General features: G+C 46.5%; 1 protein-coding gene and 1 long non-coding RNA gene across 7 annotated transcripts in view; one reads left to right on the top strand and one right to left on the bottom strand.

The window, feature by feature from the left end:
* Positions 1-22,157, bottom strand: part of GPM6B (glycoprotein M6B) — a 194,960-nt gene that overhangs the window by 12,392 nt on the left and 160,411 nt on the right. For 3 of the 6 annotated variants that reach the window (XM_082447248.1, XM_082447249.1, XM_082447250.1), the window contains one exon: positions 22,032-22,151. The exons of the other annotated variants lie outside the window; for them this stretch is intronic. In XM_082447248.1, coding sequence (XP_082303374.1) covers positions 22,032-22,151 — 120 coding nt within the window. The remainder of the gene's footprint in view (positions 1-22,031; positions 22,152-22,157) is intronic. 6 annotated transcript variants of the gene reach the window in all.
* Positions 3-10,140, top strand: LOC309652987. Its single transcript, XR_014258949.1, has 3 exons — positions 3-1,544; positions 4,044-4,129; positions 4,527-10,140. It is a non-coding gene; the product is annotated as an uncharacterized lncRNA (long non-coding RNA).

Consider the following 22,157-nt stretch of genomic DNA (forward strand, 5'->3'; position numbering starts at 1 on the left):
ACCCGGAGGAGAGAAAACGCCGCTGTTGAGGGCAAGACGCCTTCCGCCTTTGTGAAGGCCACACGTTAACAGAGAAGACTCGACTCGTCCATCTTCCCGCGCATGCTCTATGGATAATAGCTCAACGTCCCAAGGACCAGAGGGGGAGCTGTGGTCATCTCCCATTCTGTGGGTGAGACTCGGGGGCTCCAAGAGGAAATGGGTAGCTTAACTTGCTCGGGGTGAGTGGCAGAGCAGCCAACTGACAAATAGTTAGGGAGTAAGGCACAAGTCTCCAAGTTCTTGATGGACCCGGGGTCAGGGTTAGGGGCCCCCTGCTCAAGTGACGAGGAGCAGCAGTCATCCCACTCGCGATGTCAAAAGACCTGCAGTGAGGCTGCGGTTCTATGAAGAAAAGCGGCCGTCAAGTTCCGCCCAACCTCAGCCTTCTGGGGTTTCGGGTACCTATTTCTCTGTTTCTGCAGCAGCCAATGGCTTTCCCCGAGCCTTTGACCTCCTGGGCAGCCAGAAGAGTCAAATGCAGTAATTACACTATTGCTGTGGTCGGAAAAATATCAAGGGAATCATTTTGGAAAGGTGGTGGGCATGTTGGTCCCTAGAAGTACCAAGTCACCCAGATCCGCTCAAGTGGGTCCACTCAAGTTTCATTCATGTCAATATCAGAAATTAGCTCAACTTTTAAATAAAAATGTTCCCCTGGGCCAGGCAGCACAAGCAATTTAATCACAGCCCCCCACCCCCACCCCGGCTTCCACCTGCCGCCCTCCAACACAAACGTTCAGAGCAAGAAAGAACCCCGAACTGGTGGGTGACATTTAAGTACTTGAAGAGGGAAAAGGAACAGAGGGGGGGAAAAAAAAAGACAAAATGAGCATCCATGAAGTGAAATGAAGGAGAGAGCCACAGTTCACGCTTCAATCTTGAGAGGACTAAGACTTTCATTCATTTTTAAAATCAACTTTGACTTGAGATGTCCATAAAGACCTCCCCGGGGGCAGTCAGGTGACATTTTCAGTTCGGAGACATTTACGTTTCAGTAGAGCAGTGCCGGCCTCGGGATAATGTCAGTACCTCTCGTGACCTCCCATCCCTGTTTACATTATCCAGACCCTTAAGTAAATGGCTTGTCGGGGAAATCAAACTCTGAAAGCATTACGATGTTTAACAGCAATCCAGAGCAGTTCATGACTTCAGGGCAAGCACATTAAGGCGGCTAAATGTCTTTCACCCCAACGGTCTTTAACAGTAGACAGGGAATGACTACCACAGCGAGAAACACGAGCTAGGCTTTTCCATTTTGAGGAGCGTCCCATTCTAAACTAGCGTTTGCTTAAACCTACCCCAAGCGGTGACTATACACTCACTACCCGACCTCTCTTCAGTTCATTGGAAAATAAAAAGGTCGGGCCCGCATAAGAAAGTGTGCTTCCTTTCATTTCAAAAGGTGACCAGCTGTTTTCATGAAGACCAACCTCCCTGAAATGGACTGATGAAACTGCCTAAGATGGGACCCAGCACACAATACAGTTCAAGTTCACTAGCAAGTCAGGACCTTAAAGAGCTTTGGACACTTGAGATTTGTGAACGAGGATGACGGAGGTCAATCTTATTTTGTCCTATGACCTTCTAGGGGCTGAGGTGAGGCGAGAGGAATGCAGCTAAAAGTCCAAATGCTCTCCAGGCTCCCAAACCGAGAGGAACTAAAATCCCTGGCCTCGATGTATTCCATTATATAAGACAGAAAATAGACCTCTTTTCTCTTGTGCTGTGTCATTCCCCACCTCCCCCATTCTCAGCCTCCATGAGGAAGTTAGGAACAAGATGAACGCCTGCTTCCCTAGCTAACAAAGTTATATCTGGTCCTTACTGGATAGAGAAGTGTGGCCTTGAGACTGTGCTGTCCAATATGGCGGCCATTAGGCACATGTGGCTATTTAAATTATTCAAAATAAAATCAAATCTTCAGTTCCTCCATCGCATAAGCCACATTTCACATGCTCAGCAGCCGCGCGGGCTGGTGGCGACCATGTTGGACCGAACAGATATAGGACATTCCATCACTACAGAACACCGCTGTGGAAGATCAATTTTGACTTGCCACAAATTCACCTTTCTGTGACATGAGCTAGGTTCTGAGATTTACTGTAGGTTTCATTCACGCAGGACTTTGTGAAGATGCACAGGGTGCTAAGCACTGTGCTTGGCACTGGGAATACGAACAAAATAAAACGCCTCCTCTGCCTTCAAGGAGATCAGTTTAATGCTGCAGGCAGACGAGTAACAGAATTTCTATAGCACAGCGTGATGGGCGCCAAGACAGAGGCTGCTGGAGAGCCAGTGGATGGTGGGTGGGGGAAAAGAGAGAGATGGAAGGACAGGAGGAAATATAATTCAAATTGGAGAGGGGTCCGGAAAGGCTTTCTACAGAAGAACCTAGGATGCAGAATACGTAAACAGCTGACATGGGGACATTGGTATATAATCTGATAAAATTTGATAATAAGCCCACATCCTTTCTCATCATCTGGAGTTAGGGCTAGGTGTTACAGCGTAACGCACTTGCCCTTTAACAATAGAACTCATCCTTCCAAATCCCCAGCTGCCACTTCAAAACAGTCTTTCATCCAAAGGGTTAGAGCATTCTGCTTCTTTCAAAGGAAATATCACAGCTGTTCCCTGGCTCAGAAAGACAAGTGGGGTTAGAAGAATGATGCTGTTCAGTCCCAAATTCACCACTAGATCAAGGCTAAAGTTTCCCTCCAATGTATCTCTCGTAGACTCCGTATACCCCATGCTGTGGGTCTAGTTTTAGAACAGCAGGGGAAACCAAGGACTCGAGAATTTGGGGGACCACTTCAGTGAATCATACTCTCTCAGCAGAAGCCCACGCTCTTAGGTTTTCAGCAGATGATTTTATTTGCGAACATGGAACTCTGGCTCCTGTAGAACAGAAGTCACCATATTGGTCATCGTCAGCCCACATGCACAGAGAAAACTCTTATGGACCCTGCTGGCCACCGTGAGCAGAAAGAAGCTTGTGAAATATAACCTGGGAAAAATTTATAGGAACTAATACAGCTGGAGGCAGAGCTTAGTCTAGCATGGTTGACCGGTTACCCACACGGCTAAAATTGCATGTGTGGCGGATATCCAAGCGTCTGTAAATGGATCACTCCCCACTGTACCTTCTATGTCAGTCTAGAAGCCATCTCTCCCCACAGCGTGTAACGTAACTTTGAGCACTGGGCGATTTGGTCGTATGCCACACACTTAACCCAGAGGAACCAAAAGTGCTGCAAAAAGTTAGCAAGAAAAACCCAAATATGTTTCTAAAATATGATATCAATACTGTTAGGATCCTCACATTAACAGCATTTCTGACCCGAAAAACGTGCAGGTATGTGTGTGGCAGAGGTGGTGGGGGAGGCTGACGGTGTGTGCAGGCTGGCCTCACAGGAGTACCACCTGCACAGCCCCATGGGGCCCTGTGCTTAGTATAATACTCCGATATTGCCATCTGGACATTCTTAGTAATTTCTCAACAAGGGTATCCGCATTTTCAGTTTTGCACTGGGCCTACGAACTATGGAGCCAGTCCTGGGTGTACTTACGTGGGAGGAGGCAGGAGGGGTTCTTACTACTTTATATGGCCACAGTAGTAGTGTTTTATTTCACGGTGTTAGACAGAAATACAGCCCAGAAAGGCAGACATTGCCTTGCCTACCATGTCATCCTGAGTACAGCAACCATCATACTATATCAAGGGACTGGCGTGTGCTAGAATTACTGACTTCCCCTTTGCTCTGAGAGGGAACAGAAATCACCCGCTGTACTACCCACAGCACAGTCAACACTCCAAGTTCCGCCAAACCAGGGGTCACAAACCATAGCCTGGATTTTTGTAAATAAAGTTTTATTGGAACACAGCTCACACCCCCGTCATTTACAAATCGCCTATGGCTATTTCTGCTCTACAATGGCAGAGTTGGGTAGCTGTGACAGGGCACGTGGCTTACAAAGCCTGAAACATTTACTCCTTACAGAAGAAGTTTGCAGACCCCTATCTGGAAGCGCTGACGTTCAGAGTGTGGCCCCAGGACCGGGAGCATCAGCGTCGCCTATGAACACGGTAAAAATGCAGATTCTTGGGTCCCACCCTAGAACAACTGAATCAGAAAATCAGGGGCTGGGAGGTGGGGACAGAGCCGGTCATCTGTGCTTTTCGGGTGCTTCTCACGTAGGCTCCAATCTGAGAACCACTGTCCTAAAGAATCATCCCAGCCCTTCACTGTGGCGGCCCCGCCTGATGTCTTTACCGGCCAAACTGTGCGACAATAAACACCTAATGCCACGAAACGATTCCTGGCTTCTGGCCAAGATGGAGTATCAGGGACCTAATTTATCCTCCTGCCTGAAACCACAACCGAACTGAACAAAACCTATGAAACAATGGTCTTCAAGGTATTAGACATCAGGCTGTGAAGAAGCACCCATGGCTAATGAGTCAATTATTAAATTCTCAACAGAACCAACGAATCAACATGAAGTGACCTGTAACGCACTTCGAAGCAGCAGCTAGCACGGGTGCCCCGAAGGTGCAGCTCAGCTCTCATTTCAACAAGGCAAGCTCTGCCCCATAATCTTGCTATTATCATCACCTTGGGTACTGGGGTCTCTGAAAGGCCTGATTGAAAGGAAGCTGTCAGTTAAGCAGGGTAACAGATACGGGTGAGGATGAGAGCGCTGGGAGGGAGGGAGCAGCTGTCCATTCACCCATTCATTCCATTTCATTCCATTAGTGAGCATTCAATGCTCACCGAGGTGTCTCTGAGGCCCCAGGTACTGGGCTGGACGCTGGGGACTCGATGGCGAGCTACGATAGGCATGGTCTACACGCTAATGGAGTTTATATCCTGTGGGGGAAACAGACACTGTCCAAATGGTTTTGGGCTCAGAAGTGCTAGGAGAGGAAACCATGAGGACTTATTTAGGCTTCTGGGCAGTGACCAGGAACAGCCTCCGCAGCTTAGATCTGAAGGATGGATTGGAGCTGATTAGGTAAAAGGAGAGAGGGCTGGGTTACGGAGGGTGTTCCGGGAAACAGGAACAGTGCGAACAAAAGCTCTATGGTGGAAAAGAGCAGGGCGCTTTCCCGGGCATAGAAGATGCCAGAACAGAGAGAGTACACGGTGAGGGTGGGGCAAGGAAGGCAGGAGAGGGTCTATCGGAGCTAGAAGCACTGAGGGCTTTCCAGGCCTCCTGAAGGATTCTGGACTTTATCCGCAGCATCATGTGAAGCCACTGAACATTTTTAACCCCAGGGAACAGACTGGGGTTGTAGAAGATCCTCCTGGCGGATGTGACAGGAACAAAGTGGCCGTGGAGATGGGGAGGAGCTTGCTGCGGTGGTTCAGGCTAAAGAGGGCAGGGGCTTGGACCAGGGCAAAAGCAGTGGAAGTGGAAGAGAGGGATGGGTCTGAGAGAGGTCTGAGATGTCAAGTGGGCACAACTTGGTCTGGACTTAAAGGAGGGGTTGGGGATGGCTGGTGAGTACCAAGGTTGACTCCTCCATTTCTGCACATGGAACCTGATGGATGTTGTGTTGTTCCCTGAGCTGGGCTTGACCCAGGAGGGCTAGGCTTTGAGGACAAAGACGTTGAGTTCAGTTTTAGACATGCTGAGTTTGAGGTGACCGGATGCTATCTTAAGGGGGGCGCTTCCGGTAGGCGATCGGATATGTGGGTCTGTAGCTCAGAAGAGCTGATGCTGGATGCTGTCAGCTTCTGGACCGCAGTGAACACTTTCAGAGGTCAAGGGAAGACATGAGGGGACCATTTAGCAGCTGAAAGTACTTTAAAGCCTTTGCTTTGCCAAGTATGGTCCTTGGACAAGCTGCGTGAGGTTCAGCAGGGAGCTTGGGGGAAATGCGGAATCTTGGACCCCAGCCCAGACCAACCAAGTCAGAATCTGCATCTGAACAAGCCCGCAGTTGTGTGCGTGAAAGTGTGAGAAGCCCAGGCCAGGCACCAGTCCCAGGTGCACCATCCTGAGTCCCTTTGAAGTGCCTGCTTTTGTGTCAACTGTGTTTGGTGTTTTCTCCCGAAGAGGTGGCCTGCTGGGCTTGGCCGAAACTCCAGCCACTTGCAAATCAAATGGCAAGTTCCAGGGGCCGCAACGAAGAAAAACACAATGTTCCAAGCTGTTCAGCCATCTTGAAAAGAGTGCAACTAGAGTGTTTTTTCTCAGCCAAGCAAGCACTGTTAACCTCCAATTTTTCACATCAAAGATGCTTTAGTGCCTTACCGCAGACCTATCACACCCCAGCCCCATCCAGACAAAGGTCCTGGATCTGTGCTTCGGGCTGTCCGCAGCATGAGAAGTCACAGGCCAGGCTGATGTTTTTAAAGAGAGAGGTGGCGCCGAGTATCAGCAGAGCGCCACGCTGTGAAATGCTATGCCAGCTACGGAAGATCGATGCTTTTCTTGGATATTCCTATAAATCCACAAACTGAGCTTTCCCGAGCTTCAAACCAGCAATGACAACGTTGGTGAACATAAACCAGAAAACGCAAGGAAAGCATTTTTTGGATGCCTGCGAACTACTTGTGGGAAGAAAAAAAAATCACCGCTAGGCCTTCTAGCACATTTTACTAATATTCTCAGTACCTCTCACCAGCGCCGCCTCCCGCCACCCCCCAGCAACTCTGTTAGGTTAATAAAGTCTTCGGCCTTCATTTGGCCGGTCTCTGAGGCTAAAGAGAATTTTCGGTTTTGATTTGCACTAAAACTCCAGTGTGCGTTAACCTAAGATAGTTTAAATATAAACCACACAGTAGGGAGAAAAAACAGGCCTCAACGCCTCTTCCTCTCAATGGCCATTTTGTCTCTGGCATCACTAGAACCTTCTGTGCAGAACAACAGAATAAAACATGTTTTGTCCTCGGGCTTGCGGATGGCTGTTGCCATGGCTGTGAGTTCATAACGGCCCAGTGATTTGCCCCAAGTTGTCTGTGATCCTGGCTGCAGCTTTAATGCTGGCTCAGAAGGGCGACCGGCAGCAACAAGGGCTCAGATTCTTCCCCAGGGAATGAATCTCTCCCTCTCTCTCTCTCTCTCTCTCTCTCTCTCTCACACACACACACACACACACACACACAGCCCTCTACGCATGGCCTTCCTTGCTGCTTTACTGATTCCTAACGATCCACCAAATTCAAAAAGAGAAGGAGAAGTAACCAACGTTTGCAACTTTCAAACAACCAGCAGGAAAACGGAGGCAGAGAGAATCCTTACTTAAGAGACATAAAAGCGGATGTCAGGGGACCAAGGCCCCCCTGACTCGGAGTTGGCTCAAGCAGCGGTTCTCAACGGGGGGCGACGGTGCCCCCCCCCCCGGGGACATCGAGCAACGTCTGGAGATATTTTGGGTTGTCACGACTGGCGGAGGGGGCGCTACCGGCTCCGGTGGGTGGAGTCCAGAGATGCCACTCAGCATCCTACCGGGCACAGGACAGCCCCTCAGCAGCTATACAACCCCAATGTCAACAGCGCGGAGGCAGAGAATTCTTGAGACAGCACACACACACATGCTCTGCAATGTTCACATCACTGGTTTCCAACTGGGGACGATTTTGCCCTCCAGGGGGCGTGTGGAGACATTTCAAGTCATCGCAACGGGGCGGGCGCTACTGGCAGGTAGTGGGTAGAAGCCAGGGATGCTGCTAAACACCCCGCAGTGCACAGGATGGTCCCCACCCCAAACACCACAAACAGCACGGCGACACGAAGAACGATGAGAAACCTCGCTCTCAGGCTATCGTGTACAATCCCGGTCTGAGACACCAGTGTGACTGCCAAATGCTACAATTTAAAAAAAAAAAAAAGAGCTTAAAATAAACCTTACTTTGCTTACAAAATACTACAGAGCAGAAGTTCTCAAGTTTTGCTGCCCAATAGCATTATCTGGAGTGCCCTGGAAAGCCCTGATGTCCACACTTCACTCCAGACCAATGAATCAGAATTTCTCGGGGTGGGACTCAAGAACCAGTGGTCTTCCTTAAAGAAAAAGCTCCCCAGGTGACTTCAAGCTGGAGAACAAGTGTTCTAGTGCAGGCGTCAGCCAACTGTGGCCCATGGGCCAGACTCAGCTCTCCATATGGCCTGCGAGCACAGAGCGCTTTTTTATATTTCGAAATGATTTTTTAAAAAACCAAAACTCGAAGAATAATAATACTTCGTGACACAAGTATATGGAATTCAAATTTCTGTGTCCATAAATAAAGTTTTACTGGAACACAGCCGAACTCATTCCTTTGTGTACTGTGTGTGGCTATTTTCAAGCTGCAAAGGCAGAGTTGAGTAGTTGCCAGATATTTACCATCTGGCCTTTTACAGGAAAAGTTTGCAGCTCCCCCTTCAAGAGCACTGGTTCTCCAACTTTCATGTGCATATAAATTCCCTGGAGATCCCGTTAAAATGCAGATTCTGTTTAGGCAGGTCTGGGCAGGAGACTGTGCCTCTGCATTTCTCACCTGCTCCCAGGGGGCCCTATTCTGCAGGTCCATCGGCTGGTCGCTGAAGCACAGGGGCAGAAAAGAGGGGCTCTCCAAGAGGGGTCTGTGCAGCCCTGGGAGACCCTGAGACTCATTCGGGAGGTCTGGGAGGCCAAAACTGTCTTCATAATAGCACTAGAAGCTATTGACTTTTTTCACTGTGTTGACGTTTGCACAGTAAAACTGCGGATGGCTGAGCGCGAATCAGGCAGTGGCACCAAAGTGTATTAATCAGCAGTGCATTGCTCACCACCACACACTCATAGGAAAAAAACCAAAAGGGACAGTTTCACTTAAAAATGTCCTCGATGCAGTAAAAAATTATCAACTTTAATAAATCTAAACCCCCGTTTTGAAGATTCTGTGCAATGAAAAGAGAAGGACACATACAGGACTTCTGCTGCATACCAGAGCACAATGAAAAAGTTCACGTGCGACTGAGTTACGAGCTGAACTAGCACCTTGTTTTTTGGTGGACCGCCATTTTTTCTTTAAAGAATGAGTAACAAGCTGTAGTTATTAAGACTTGGGAAGTCCCTGGTGGTGCAGTGGTTAAGACTCCGAGCTCCCAATGCAGGGGGCTGGGGTTCGATCCCTGGTCAGGGAACTAGATCCCACCTGCATGCCGCAACTAAGAGTTTGCATGTCATAACTAAGGAGCCCGCCTGCCACAACTAAGACCCGGTGCAACCAAATAAAACAAACAAATAAATAAATAAAATATTTTAAAAAATACTCGGGAAGACAGACAGATGGCCAACAGGCATATGAAAAGATGCTCAACATCACTAATCAACAGGGAAATGTAAATCAAAACCACAATGAGATATCACCTTGCACCTGCCAGAATGGCTATTATCCAAAAGACAACAAATAACAAGCGTTGGCTTTAAAGATGTGGAGAAAAGGGAACCCTTGTGTACCCGTTGGTGGGAATGTAAATTGGTGCAGCCATTATGGATAACACAGTTTTCATGTTCTCCGTATAAACACCCAGAAGTAAAATAGCTTTGGTCATACTGGTAATTCTACTCTTAATTTTTGGAGGAATCTCCACACTAATTTGAAAAGATATATGCACCTCTGTGTTCACTGCAGCATTATTTGTAATAGCCAAGACATGGAAACAACCTAAGTGCCCACTGATGGATGAATGGATAAAGATGATATAAGAATTACCATATGATGCAGCAATCCCACTCCTAGGCATATATCTGGAGAAAACTGTAATTTGAAAAGATACATGCACCCCAATGTCCACTGAAGCACTATTTACGTTACCCAAGACATGGAAGCCACCTAAATGTCCATCAACAGACGAATGGAAAAAGAAGGTGGGGTACATATATACAATGGAATATCACTCAGCCACAAAAAAGAATGAAATAATGCCATCTGCAGCAACATGGATGGACCTAGAGATGATCATACTAAGTGAAATAAGTCAGACAAAGACAAATATCATATGACATCACCTCTATGTGGAATCTTAAAAAATGATACAAATGAACTTATTTACAAAACAGAAACAGACTCACAGATTTCAAAAACAAACTTATGGTTACCAAAGGGGAAACGTGGGGGGGAGGGATAAGTAGGAGCTTGGGATTAACATATACACACTACTATATATAAAATAGATAACTAGGGCTTCCCTGGTGGCGCAGTGGTTAAGAATCCACCTGCCAATGAAGGGGACACGGGTTCCAGCCCTGGTCCGGGAAGATCCCTCATGCCGCGGAGCAACTAAGCCCGTGCGCCACAACTACTGAGCCTGCGCTCTAGAGCCCGCGAGCCACAACTACTGAGTCCGTGTGCCACAACTACTGAAGCCCACGTGCCTAGAGCCCGTGCTCCGCAACAAGAGAAGCCACCGCAATGAGAAGCCCGTGCACCGCAACGAAGAGTAGCCCCCGCTTGCCGCAACTAGAGAAAGACCACGTGCAGCAACGAAGACCCAATGCAGCCAAAAATAAATAAAATAAAATAAAATCGATAACTAATAAGGACCTACTGTATAGTACAGGGAACTCTACTCAGTATTGTGTAATGACCTATATGGGAAAAGAATCTGAAAAAGAATGAATACATGTATATGTATAACTGAATCACTTCGCTGTACACCTGAAACTAATACAGCATTGTACATCAACTACAATAAAAAAATTTTAAAAGATTATATGATATATATCTTATGTGTATATACACACACACACACACACGCAATGGAATACTACTCAGCCATAAGAACGAAATCTTGCCACTTGCAACAACATGGATGGACCTTGAGGGCATTATGGTAAATGAGGTAAGTCAGGCAGAGAAACACAAATACCATATGATTTCACTCACATGTGGACTCTAAAAAAACGAAACAAAACAGAAAACAACTCATAGATACAGAGAACAGATTAGTAGTTACCAGAGAGGAAGGGGGTTGGGGGTTGGGTGAAATGGGTGAAGGGGGTCAACTGTCTGGTGATGGACCATAATTAGATTTGTGGTGGTGATCACTCCGCAGCGTATACGGATGTTGAATTATAATGCTGTACCTGAAACATTACACACACACACACACACACACACACACAGACTTGGCTATCTGGCAGAAATTTTCTCAAAAATGATGTATATGAGCTTGTTACTTCAAAGAAAACAAGTGATAGTATCTGTTGTCAATCAGTTTCGGACGACTTGCACCTGCAACAGTGAAAGTCCCAGCTTCCCAGTACTTAAAAGACTTCTTGATGAAGTCGTTGGTGCTATTAATGAATGTGACTTTTGGGATATGGTATAATGAAATGTGTCAATACTTGGAAGATCTGCACCACCCAGAGAACCAGTATTTTCCAAAGGACCAATGTGGGATGTTACAAAATCGTTCTCGAATACAGACCCAATCAAAGTGCAAGGTAGAGCAACAGATTTTAATGGAACAGAGTAGAAGAAGTTCACTGATATAGTTTCAGATTCCACATTATTAATAATCTTTAAGAAACCACCATTTGTTGGATTTGGGTGTATTATCAAGGAAGAGCTCCACAAATATATGAAAAGGCCATTAACCACTGTGCCACCAGGGAAGTCTTAGTAACTATAGCTTGTTAGTCATTCTTTACAGAAAAAATGGCGGTCCACCAGAAAACAAGGTGCTAGTTCAGCTCGTAACTCAATCGCGCATGAACTTTTCTTTGTGCTCCGGTATGCCTCTGAATGAATGTAGAGGCAGATGTAAGGATCCAGCTGTCTAATATTAAGCCAGATATTAAGGAGATTTGCAAAAATGTAAAAGAGGACTACTCTTCTCACTCAAGTTTTACTTTGGGAAAAGAGTTATCTTTCCTAAACATTATTTATGTTAACATGTAATGGGTTTATTATTGTCATTTTAAACAAATAAGTTCATTATTTTTTAAAGGATAACATATAGTCTATTTCTGAGATCAAATATTAATAGATAAAATATAAAAAATAAATTACACAACTTTTAAAACTTCTATGATGAAAACGTTATTACTTAAGTAAATAAATTTCTGTTCTAATTTCTAATACAAAAAAGATTTAGAGATATAACCCACAGGAGCAAAAGCTCTTTGGGGTCTTCAATTATTTTTAAGAGGGTAAAGGGACTTAACAACCCGAAGTCTGTAAACCACTGGTATACACCATTAAGAAGGTATCGTGGGGACTTCCCCGGTGGTCCAGTGGTTAAGACTTCACCTTCCAATGCAGGGGGTGGGGGTTCGATCCTTGGTCGGGGAGCTAAGATCCCACGTGCCTCATGGCCAAAAAACCGAAACATAAAACAGATGTAATATTGTAACAAATTTAATAAAGACTTAAAAAAAAAAAAAAGAAGGTATCATGAAGTCAGTGGACAGGGGGGCTTCCTGTTAAAGACCTAACTGAGGAATCACTTAAATGATAGATAGGTTGCTTCTCAGTTCTCCCTTGACCTTCCTAGAGTCGCTGACATAAAAATCTAACTACATAATGCCAAGAACGCTGAAACTATTTTTAATGATATAAAGAAAATTGCTTTTCGGGAGATCCTTCTAAAAGCTTGTCCTAAAATCTATGAAATCAGAAATTTTCACTTTTGTGGCACGTTGTGAAAATCTTAAAATAGATGAGCCTCTCACGTTTGCAATATGGCTTGGGCAGTAGAAAATAAGCAATTATATAAAAGGAAAGTTATGTTCACATGGTGAGAATAAAGTCAAGAAAAAGACACTCGTTAGTCTCTTCCTTCGCCTTTTGTGGGAACTGGCTTTAGTCTTCCTAAAGACCGTGTGTGTGCTATGAGCCGAGTTAAGTGGGCAGCAAAGAACCAGGGAAACGGATGGCGAGTAGGGGAAGCTAGCTCTAAATCCAAACGGCAGAGATTTTAAGAGCACAAAGATCTGTAGGGTGTTCAGGAAATCTGAGACCTCCCTGCAGTATTAAGCTTTAGCAGCACTCAACCTCCTTGACCATCTGGGCGACAGGGTCTATGCGCTGCTGGATTCCACTGGATTCAGTTGAGTGTCTATTGAATTGCTGCTATGTGCAAGGCACTGTGCTGGGGGCTGCAGGGGTTTGGTTTGCCCTCCCGGCCTTGACACTTTGGAGTGGGGTGAGGGACACAAACACATCAGAGATCACTACAGTAGAATAAAGAGAGAGTTGACTTAGGGACATGGGGAGTGAGGTAGGGACAGATCTCCTTGGCTTAGCGTGGGGAGCTTAGGAAACGGTGTGTGGGTGGCAGTGGTGTAGACAGGCCTTAAAGAACAGAAGGATCCCATGGTTAGGACACGCTGACAAGCATGAGCAAAGGAGAACAGGACCGATGTGGTGAGGGGCACGTGGGGAGAGCTGAGGGCGTGGCCAAGTTTATCAAGGGGACCAGGACAGCATCAGGAGAGAAGCTGGAGAAGCAGGTGGGCCCCTCCTGTGGGGAGGTCTCTGAGCCAACCTGAAGCCTCGTGTGCTTCATTTTGCAGGCAGTGGGGAGAGAGGGAAGCTTTGTGAGCAGGCGAGTGACATGATCTGAGGTGTGCTTTGAAGAGACTAATCTGGCACTAGTGTGTAGGCTGGACTGGAGTGGGTGCAAACTAAACTCTTCCACTGTAGGTGGTAGCAGAATGGGTCTTTCTGAATTGTATTCAAGGGGGGCAGGGCGTTTTCAGTGGAGGCAGGAAGGGGAAAAAGCAGACGAAGCTTGGAGCTATGAAGCAGTCAGTGTCACACAACATTTTATGGGAATGGCTTGGCGAGAAAAGATGAGAGAATATATGTGAACGAATCTTCCCAAGGGCCATTCCAGAAAATGTCAACTAACCCAGAGAGACAGGAGGCAAATCAGTGGTTGCTTGGAGAGGGAGGGCTTATAAAGGGACCCAGGGAAACTTTGGGATTGACGGACATGTCACCATCCTGCTTGTGGTGCTGGTTTCATGGGCTCATACATAGGTCAAAACTTATCAAATAGGCCACTTTAAGTATACGCAGCTAACGCATACCAATGACACCTCAAAAAAGTTAAAAAAAAAAAAAGACCTGCTTCTTTTTCTTTTTTTTTTTTTTTCCTTTTCTTTTTAAGATCTGCTTCTTAAGTTTGATTTTTACAAAAGATGCTAGTAATGTTAAAAGGTTACGAGTCCCCTTTGGAAACTAAGAATTGGCAGCAAAAGGCAGGAGCCACATCAACCTGGCTGGGGTGGGCTGGGGGGACGTATCCTGTAGCTACAGAACCTGTGGGCTCCCCCCGCTTGGTGACAGGAAAGTGAGGGGGCTACTGTCATTAAGGAGAGAAGACAGTGCGCTAAGGAGGCACATGATGCATTTCCTTTTTGAAATGTTTATACAGCTTGCGGCAGGCAGCCTTCTAAGACACCCCCGATGAGCCTCACCTCCTGATATTCATACCCTTGTGTAACTCCCTCCCCCTGAGTGTGGGCTGAACTTACTGACTAGCTTCCCCGATTAGGTTTCAAAAGACTGACTTCTGTCTTCCTAGCATTCTCTCTTCTCCCTTGCTGGCACACTCTCTTACCTGCTCACTAGTGCTCTCTGATGAAGCCAGCTGCCATGTCATGAGGGAGATATGGGAAAGCCCACATGGCAAGGAATCAAGGGAGGTCTTGGGCCAACAGCTAGTGAGGAACTGAGGCTCCCAGTCCCACAGTCTTTGAGGAACTGAGTCCTGCGAACAACCACAGAAGTGATCTGGGGAGTGGATTCTTCCACGGTTGAGCCTTCAGATGACACTGCAGCCCTGGCCAATGCTTTCAGTGCAGCCTCACTAGAGACCCAGAGACAGCTAAGCAGAGCCCAGACTCCTGACCTACAGACACTGAGATAAAATATGTTGTTGTTCCTGGCTACTAAGTTTAATTAGTTGTGCAACAATAGATAACTAATACACAGCTTCAGCTCTGGTGTTTGCCTGCAGCTCTACCATCAAATCTTTTTGCGTTTTTTAATACACAAAGATGCGATCACAATATTAAAACATCAAGAGAAGTTTGCTTCAAATTCACTGTCTGCTAAGGATGTGGTGATTTGGCTTTGGGCAGCTTGATGGTAGATATATGTATACAAGTTGCCTTTGAATTTCAGATTTATCCTGTTCTTCAGATAGGTATTCTGAACGGGAATGATACTTCACCAAAGATGTTATAACAAGGGACTATTTTCTCATCCAACGTTATGATCCTCTGTGTATACAGTAGTGGTGGTCAGACTTTAGTGTGGCTCTGAATTGCCTGGGGAGCTTATTAAAACATAACAAATTCCTGGGACCCACCCTAAAGGGGGGGCCTGGGAATCTGAATGTTTAACCAAAATCCTTGGTGATTCTGATTCAGGGCATCAGAGGCCCATACTCTGAAAAAATCACTTAAAGAAACGACCCCCCAATATTGCCCTTAACAACATACAAATGATCTTTTACATATCACAGAAAATAAAACTTGCCAAAGTACAATGAATGTTATAATAGATGAAAACAGCTCCATGGCATCCATTTAACAGGACCTGGTATATTATGGGAACACTCAGAGAGGGACCTGAAAGAGGCGCTGAGCTTCCAGAAGGAGCCAAGAGACCCTCTGAAGAAGGGCTGAGCTTTAGTCTAAAGCCTGTGAACAAGTACCCCAGGGAGCAAGGATTCTGGAGCCTGAAGAGAAGAAGGTGAGGGATCTCGGATGGAGAAGATTTTAGGAAACTGAGTGACTAGCAAAATTTTTAGGTCTTGCCTACCATAAGTAGACTGGATTTGCAACGTGTGCTAAGAATGCAATTACTCTAAGTCAGGGGTTGGCATTTTTTTTTAATGGAAAGGGCCAGACAGTAACTATTTTTGGCTTTGCAGAGCATATGGTTGCAACCACTCGATTCTGCTGTTCTTGCAGGAAAGCAGCCACAGACAATCTGTAAATGAATGGGCGTAGCTGGTTCTAATAAAACTTTATTCACAAAACCATGGTGGGTGGCATCACCAGCCTGGTCTAAGCCAAGTCCTCACAGGAATCTCCGGAATCTCCGTAATCTCCATGTGTCACCACTGGGAAAGAGCACATGAACGTAAACCAGGTTGTCTTAAGACCATGGAAAGGCTCGTTTTGATCCCACTGCCTCTCCTACTGGCCTATTTCACCACTAGAGTTATTCCTCGGGGTGAAAGCACTGTCCATGGAAGTTCCCAGATAAAACGCAAGCGTGATGCTCTTCAGAGGAAGCCTCGTCCCACCTAAATGACTCAGACACCCAGAGCTTTCTGTTTCCTAGTACACAAGCCATTTTATATAAGCTTTGAGAGATATGGAAACACATGGTTGTGAGTGAACAGGGACCCCCGAAAGGACACAGCCTGGGGAGGCGGGAAGACTCTAGCCTCTAGCAGCAGACTTCAGCTGCTTCCCAATGTCTCCAGTTAGCTCTAAGGGTGGCGAAAGAGTTCAAGACAAAATTAATTTTAATTAACCCCAAATGAAAACATACAACACAAGGGGCATCATAAAGGAAACAAAGATCAGATGTCACTATTTCTAAAAGACTGCAAATCGCTGCTTTGAATAATCCAAGTCAGTGTCCCTAAAACCAGACGCTGTACCTGAGAGAAAGCTCCAGACTTATACTCAATACTGATCCATCTGCTTTTCACCTCTGCTTTCTCTGTCTGCCTACTCTGAGCTGAGGAACAGACACAAGACCAAAAGGCAAAGGGAGTTCTATATACCACAGACACAGTCACAGCCACTGCTACATAATCGAGGGCTAATCATATACCAACAGCATAGCTGATAAAAAGTTGAACATTCGTAAATGAAAAATTATATGTATACGGCTGACATAATAGCCTTTGGTAAATAAGATACAAAATAGTTACCTGCTCTATAGTGGCACATTTTTTTGGTGAAAACTGCAGGTAATTTGAAAATGAAATAATTAATCCACAGCAGAAAACAAAATGCAAAGAACTCTTTAAAAACTCAGAAACATTATATCGATAGCATTAACCTGAGCTAGAATATGCTTGCACTGTGTCCATTGTTCACCTCCATTTAACCTGAAACACCTTGAATCACTGGAAGCCGTCAGACGGACTGGGTGCCTCCCCTGGCCAGAGCTGTGTAAACCAAGAGAGCTTCTCCAACCAGACCCTGGGGAGAAGCCACCCCGCCCGAGAGCCCCCAGGACACCATCAGACCACTGGGTACAGTCTTCATGCAACCAGCAACAGAGCCCAAAGACGCACATGAAGAGATTAAGGGTTCCCCACCATGAAATACATTTCAAGTGTTTGCAGAAAAGGCCTCAAATGTAGTGGCCTTACAACCCTAGGTTAGGGCAGAGTGACATGAAAGAATAACAAATCCAACAGCATTTCCCAGGACTCACGTATCCCAGGTGTCACTCTATAAAGTGGATCCACAACAGAGAAGTCCCAGGCTCAGGGGCCAGAGAGAGAAAGGCTGGGGATCTCTGGGGGCCCGCCTTCTCAGGTCACACCTGGGCAGATACATGGAGCCCAACAGGGTGACCTGATTCACAGCAGTGAACAAGCAGGAGATGCTTGCTCGCCCCTCATGGCTGCTCGGGAATCCATGATTGGCCATGGAAATCCCAACACGTGGGCTTCCTGCTAAACTCTCAGCTCAACACCAACATTCCCCGTGCTCTCCCCACACTCTCCATTCTAGCCCATATGTGAGAGGGTGGTCTCTTTGGACTTCTGGAATTATCTATAGTCATCTTAACCCAAGCATCAGAGCCATTTGGATTTGGAAGATGGCCAAAAGGGGAACTGGTGATTGGTGAAGGGGGTGGTTTTTCTACTCCTTATCTGGCGGATTGAATGCCGAACTACATACAGATTTACCAGTGTCTGAATAGTCATTCTTGGCCCCTTAGCTTATAGCCATATTAAGTGACAGCATCTTGCATGTCACTGGATTATATTCAAGAAGGTGACGAGGGGGACTTCCCTGGTGGTCCAGTGGTAAAGAATCTGCCTTCCAATGATGCAGGGGACGCGGGTTCGATCCCTGGTTGGGGAACTAAGATCCCACACGCCACGGGGCAAGTAAGCCCGCGCGCCACGACGACTGAGCCCGCGCGCCTCAACTAGAGCCCACGTGCCGCAAACTACAGAGCCCACGTGCCCCGGAGCCTGAGCGCCACAACTAGAGAAGAGAAAACCCGCCCGCCACAACTAGAGAGAAGCCCGCGCACCACATGAAGAGCCCGTGCGCCGCAACGAAAGATCCCGCATGCCGCAACTAAGACCTGACGCGGCCAAAAATAAATTAAATAAATAAATAATAAACAGATCTTTAAAAAAGAGAAAAAAGAAGGTGACGAGGAGCATTTGAGAATTTCTCCCGGCTCCTGTCAACTACTTTCTCCTCGCTCTCTCCACAAGGAAACAAGCTGTTCCCCCTTTCGCTGCCCCTCCCCACTCTCCTCCACCAGATTTTAAACAAAGGAATCAGAGAACGCACATATTCAGGCAAGTAGATAAGAGAATCAGAGGTCACTGGCCTTTCAAACTAACCAGGACTCAGTGCCTTAACGATTGGCAATTCTTATACCTGCCTCCCCATAAATAGAGAGGGAAAGGACAATGGACACCTTAAGCAATTCTCCTTCTTTTCTAAATATAGAGATTTCTAGAACTTTTAAGGGTAAATTCACTTCTTCGATTCCTTCCTGTCTTCTCCCTTCTTGCTTTTGGACCTTCCTCTAAATGAGTGCTTCTCAAACTGTGCCCAGGAACCATCTGGAAATCTTGTCCAAATGCAGATTCGGATTCAGCAGGCCTGGGGCGGGGCCTGAGACTCTGCACACTTGGAATAGAGGATCTAAATTCCCTCAGGTGACGCTCTTGAGTGAAGCCTGTGTAACACAACCCACAGTAGCTTGAAGCACACGTGAAGCACAATATTCCATCGAATGCAGCTGTAGCCATAACAGTTCCTTCTTTCCTGAGTGCCACTGTCTCAGGCCTAGGTCCCCAAGGCAGCGTCACATGGGGTTGCCCCTGTGGCCACCCATCCTTTGATTTCCTGGAGGCCTAGAGAAGATGGGGATGTTACCTGGTCAAAGAAATTAAACAATGAAAAAAGAAGAAAGAGGAAGCAGATGGTGAAGGATTAACTATCCAAGTGCTAAAAATGTAATTCCACGGAGAAGTTACACCCAAGAAGGAAAACGGGAAACGATCAAGGCAAAGGAAACTGGAAGCACCTTGACTTCTCCAACGGGGAATAAGTAGGTTGAGGGGAAAAAAAAAAAAAAAAAAAGACACAAGAGCCATATGGAATCCTCTATTTTTTCCCTCACACCATCTGGTTTGGGATCTAAGCACAGAATGGCAACTGCACTGATTCAGGAGCCGGCAAAATCTCCAGGCAACTAGGAAGGTGACCCCACGGCTGCATTCGGTCCCCTCACTCTGGGGCCTGCGATGGCCTCTTTACACCATCCCACGCGAGGCCTCTGCCCCCGGCTCCAGACACACGTGGCCGCAGTGCGTGTGCCACACGGGCACATTTCCCCCAGTGATGTCCCCCCCTCCGCACACACACAGTTACCACCACAGGTGCATGGACACCATTTCAGGGTCTGGCAAGATGATGCTAGAGATCAAGTTCAGTGATTTTGTTTCTCCCCCCTCCGCCGAGAACGTGCTTGTTCATGGAATTCTCACCTGAAATATCACCAGCAACGTGAGAACTATTAGAGTCCTACGATCTCTCATCATACCATTCCAGAAGTCCGAAAACTCTGAAAATTAAGGGTTTTTTCTTTTTTGGAAGGGGGAGAGGGATCGAGCTCATCTGGCAGCAAAACCTGTTCTGCACTGAATTTCCCTGACGCCCAAACGTAACTCCAGCTCTCCAGAAAGATCCATGTGTTGGACTTGGGGGATGCACCCAGACCTTACTGGGGACGTGGCGGTGCACACGGTATGTGTGCCACGTCACTTTTCAGAAACCTCAACTCTTCTGAATTCTTAAATAAATTTGGCCCCAAAGGTTTCGGAGAGGAAACTGGAGGCTTGTATTTCTTCTTCTCAGCTGCCACTGCTGCTTAGAATGCCCATACTGACCTTTACGCTTTACCACCCAAATCCAGGAAAGATGCTTAGTTTTTTTCTTGATTTCTAACTGGGCTGGTGTCTTCCGACACATTCTTAAAAAGAAGACCATTCTCTTCCTGGCAGTACTTTCGGATAATTTGGGGACCTTCTTGTCATGTTAGCAAGTACTGTTCATTCTCTCTCTCTCTGCCATTGAATTGTGCACGTTTAAGTTTGCTTTGGCAGGGGGAGCGTTTTAAAAATTGCTTTGTTGAGCTAAGTTTACATAGAAAATTCACCTGTTTTAAGCGTGCAATCCAGGGGTTTGGAGTCCATTTACAGAGTGGTGTAACCATCACCACGATCTAATTTTAAAGCATCTCCATCACTCCACAAAGGATCCCTTGTAACCACCAGCGGTCACTCCCCAAGCCGTTCTCCCCCAGCCTCTGGCAAACACTCAGCTATTTTCTGTCTCTCTGGATTTGCCAATTCTGGATATCTCTTATCAATGGAACCCCTACGGTATTTGTTCTCGTGTGTCAGCGTTTACTCAGCATCCTGTTTCTGAGATCCATCCGTGTCGCAGTGTGTATCGTGGGTACTTCATTCCCTTCCACTGCTGCACAGTATTCCACTGTATGGATACATGTCTAATAGTAATTTTTTAAAAATCAAGATTCCAGAACCTTCCGTCCTTCGAAGGATCCAAGAGAACAAATGTCTGATGGCATTTCTTGCTCACCTCTTCTAACTGGCACTACACAGGCACACACAGAGCTGGCGCCTAGTAGCCAAAGGCGGAGTGAAGGAATCCGTCACTCAAGATGTAGAACTAATTCCAAAGTCAGAGTTCATGTTAATTAACCTGAAGCCACAATTTAGGTTTTAAAGAAAAGATTTAAAAATTATTAAATGAATTACAGGTGGTCTGACTTTGTAACTCAACGTGTGTCTTACGTTGTACCTCAGGATCGCTCTTTCTAGACTTGCAGGTTCTATGTGGTCATTTCTGATGTATTCCTGCAGAAGTAAGCAAACATTTGGGAGGAATGCTGCTATGGGCTCACACAGAATTACAGCAATACTTGAAGCCTGTTGTGTTTCTCTGACCCACCACCATCCCTTTATATTCACATTTTAAGTAACTAGAAAGCACTGAATTTTAGCTCACTGAGCTGCGTATGAGGATGCTTTGTGTGGACTTTGAGGATGTGGAGGGTGGGTGTGCGTATCGCTCGGCTTTCTCCCCTGCCGGGTCCCCACGTGGGCTGATGCACAGCTCACCCAGACCCAACACTCAGACGTTCCGAGAGACCAGTGCTCCTCCTGAGCAAGGAGGCTGGAAACCGGACCCTGTGGACCTACCTGATGGGATGGCGCACCCAGGTATCTGCTCCTCATTTCATGGGCTCTGAGTTTTCCTTCTCAAAGGCAATGGACTGACGTTAAATCAGAGCGTTGCAGAGCAGTGTGGCCAGAAAGACATTTGGGGACATTGACAGCACCCTCAGAGCCCAGGCTCCTCAAATGTCCTGGCTCAGTTCTTGGTCCCATGATGGGCATGTGTAACGCCCCCCCCAACCCATTATTGGTTCAGATATTAGAAATTTCGTGCTTAGCCCCAAGGCATACCTCACTGTACACTGCTCCTTTTGAGAAGAGGTGAGGGGGAGGAAACAGGGAGGAGGGAGAAGAGACAGGTGAAAGATGGAGTGGAATGGAAAGGAAGAGAGAAAAAGAAAGAGGATGAAAAAAAGTTTTAAGGGGCTAATTCCACCCCTACCCCTGGGAACAAATTAATGCATCAAGCAAAACAGAAAACAACACCAAACCGAAAGAGCTATCACAAATCATATTAAAGATAACAGTTGACTTGCTGTGCAAATTCACCCCGAGGCTGTATTTACCTGGACTGCTCAAGAGGCTAGCCCTGTCCCCCAGGGTTGGCACGGGACGGTACTGGTGGTTCTTTGAGCCTGGGTACATCCAGTGGTACCTGCCAATTTCCATTTCAGCTCTGCTGTTCACTGCCA

This window comes from Balaenoptera physalus, assembly GCF_965194825.1.
Source record: "Balaenoptera physalus genome assembly, chromosome: X".
Taxonomy (NCBI): domain Eukaryota; kingdom Metazoa; phylum Chordata; class Mammalia; order Artiodactyla; family Balaenopteridae; genus Balaenoptera; species Balaenoptera physalus.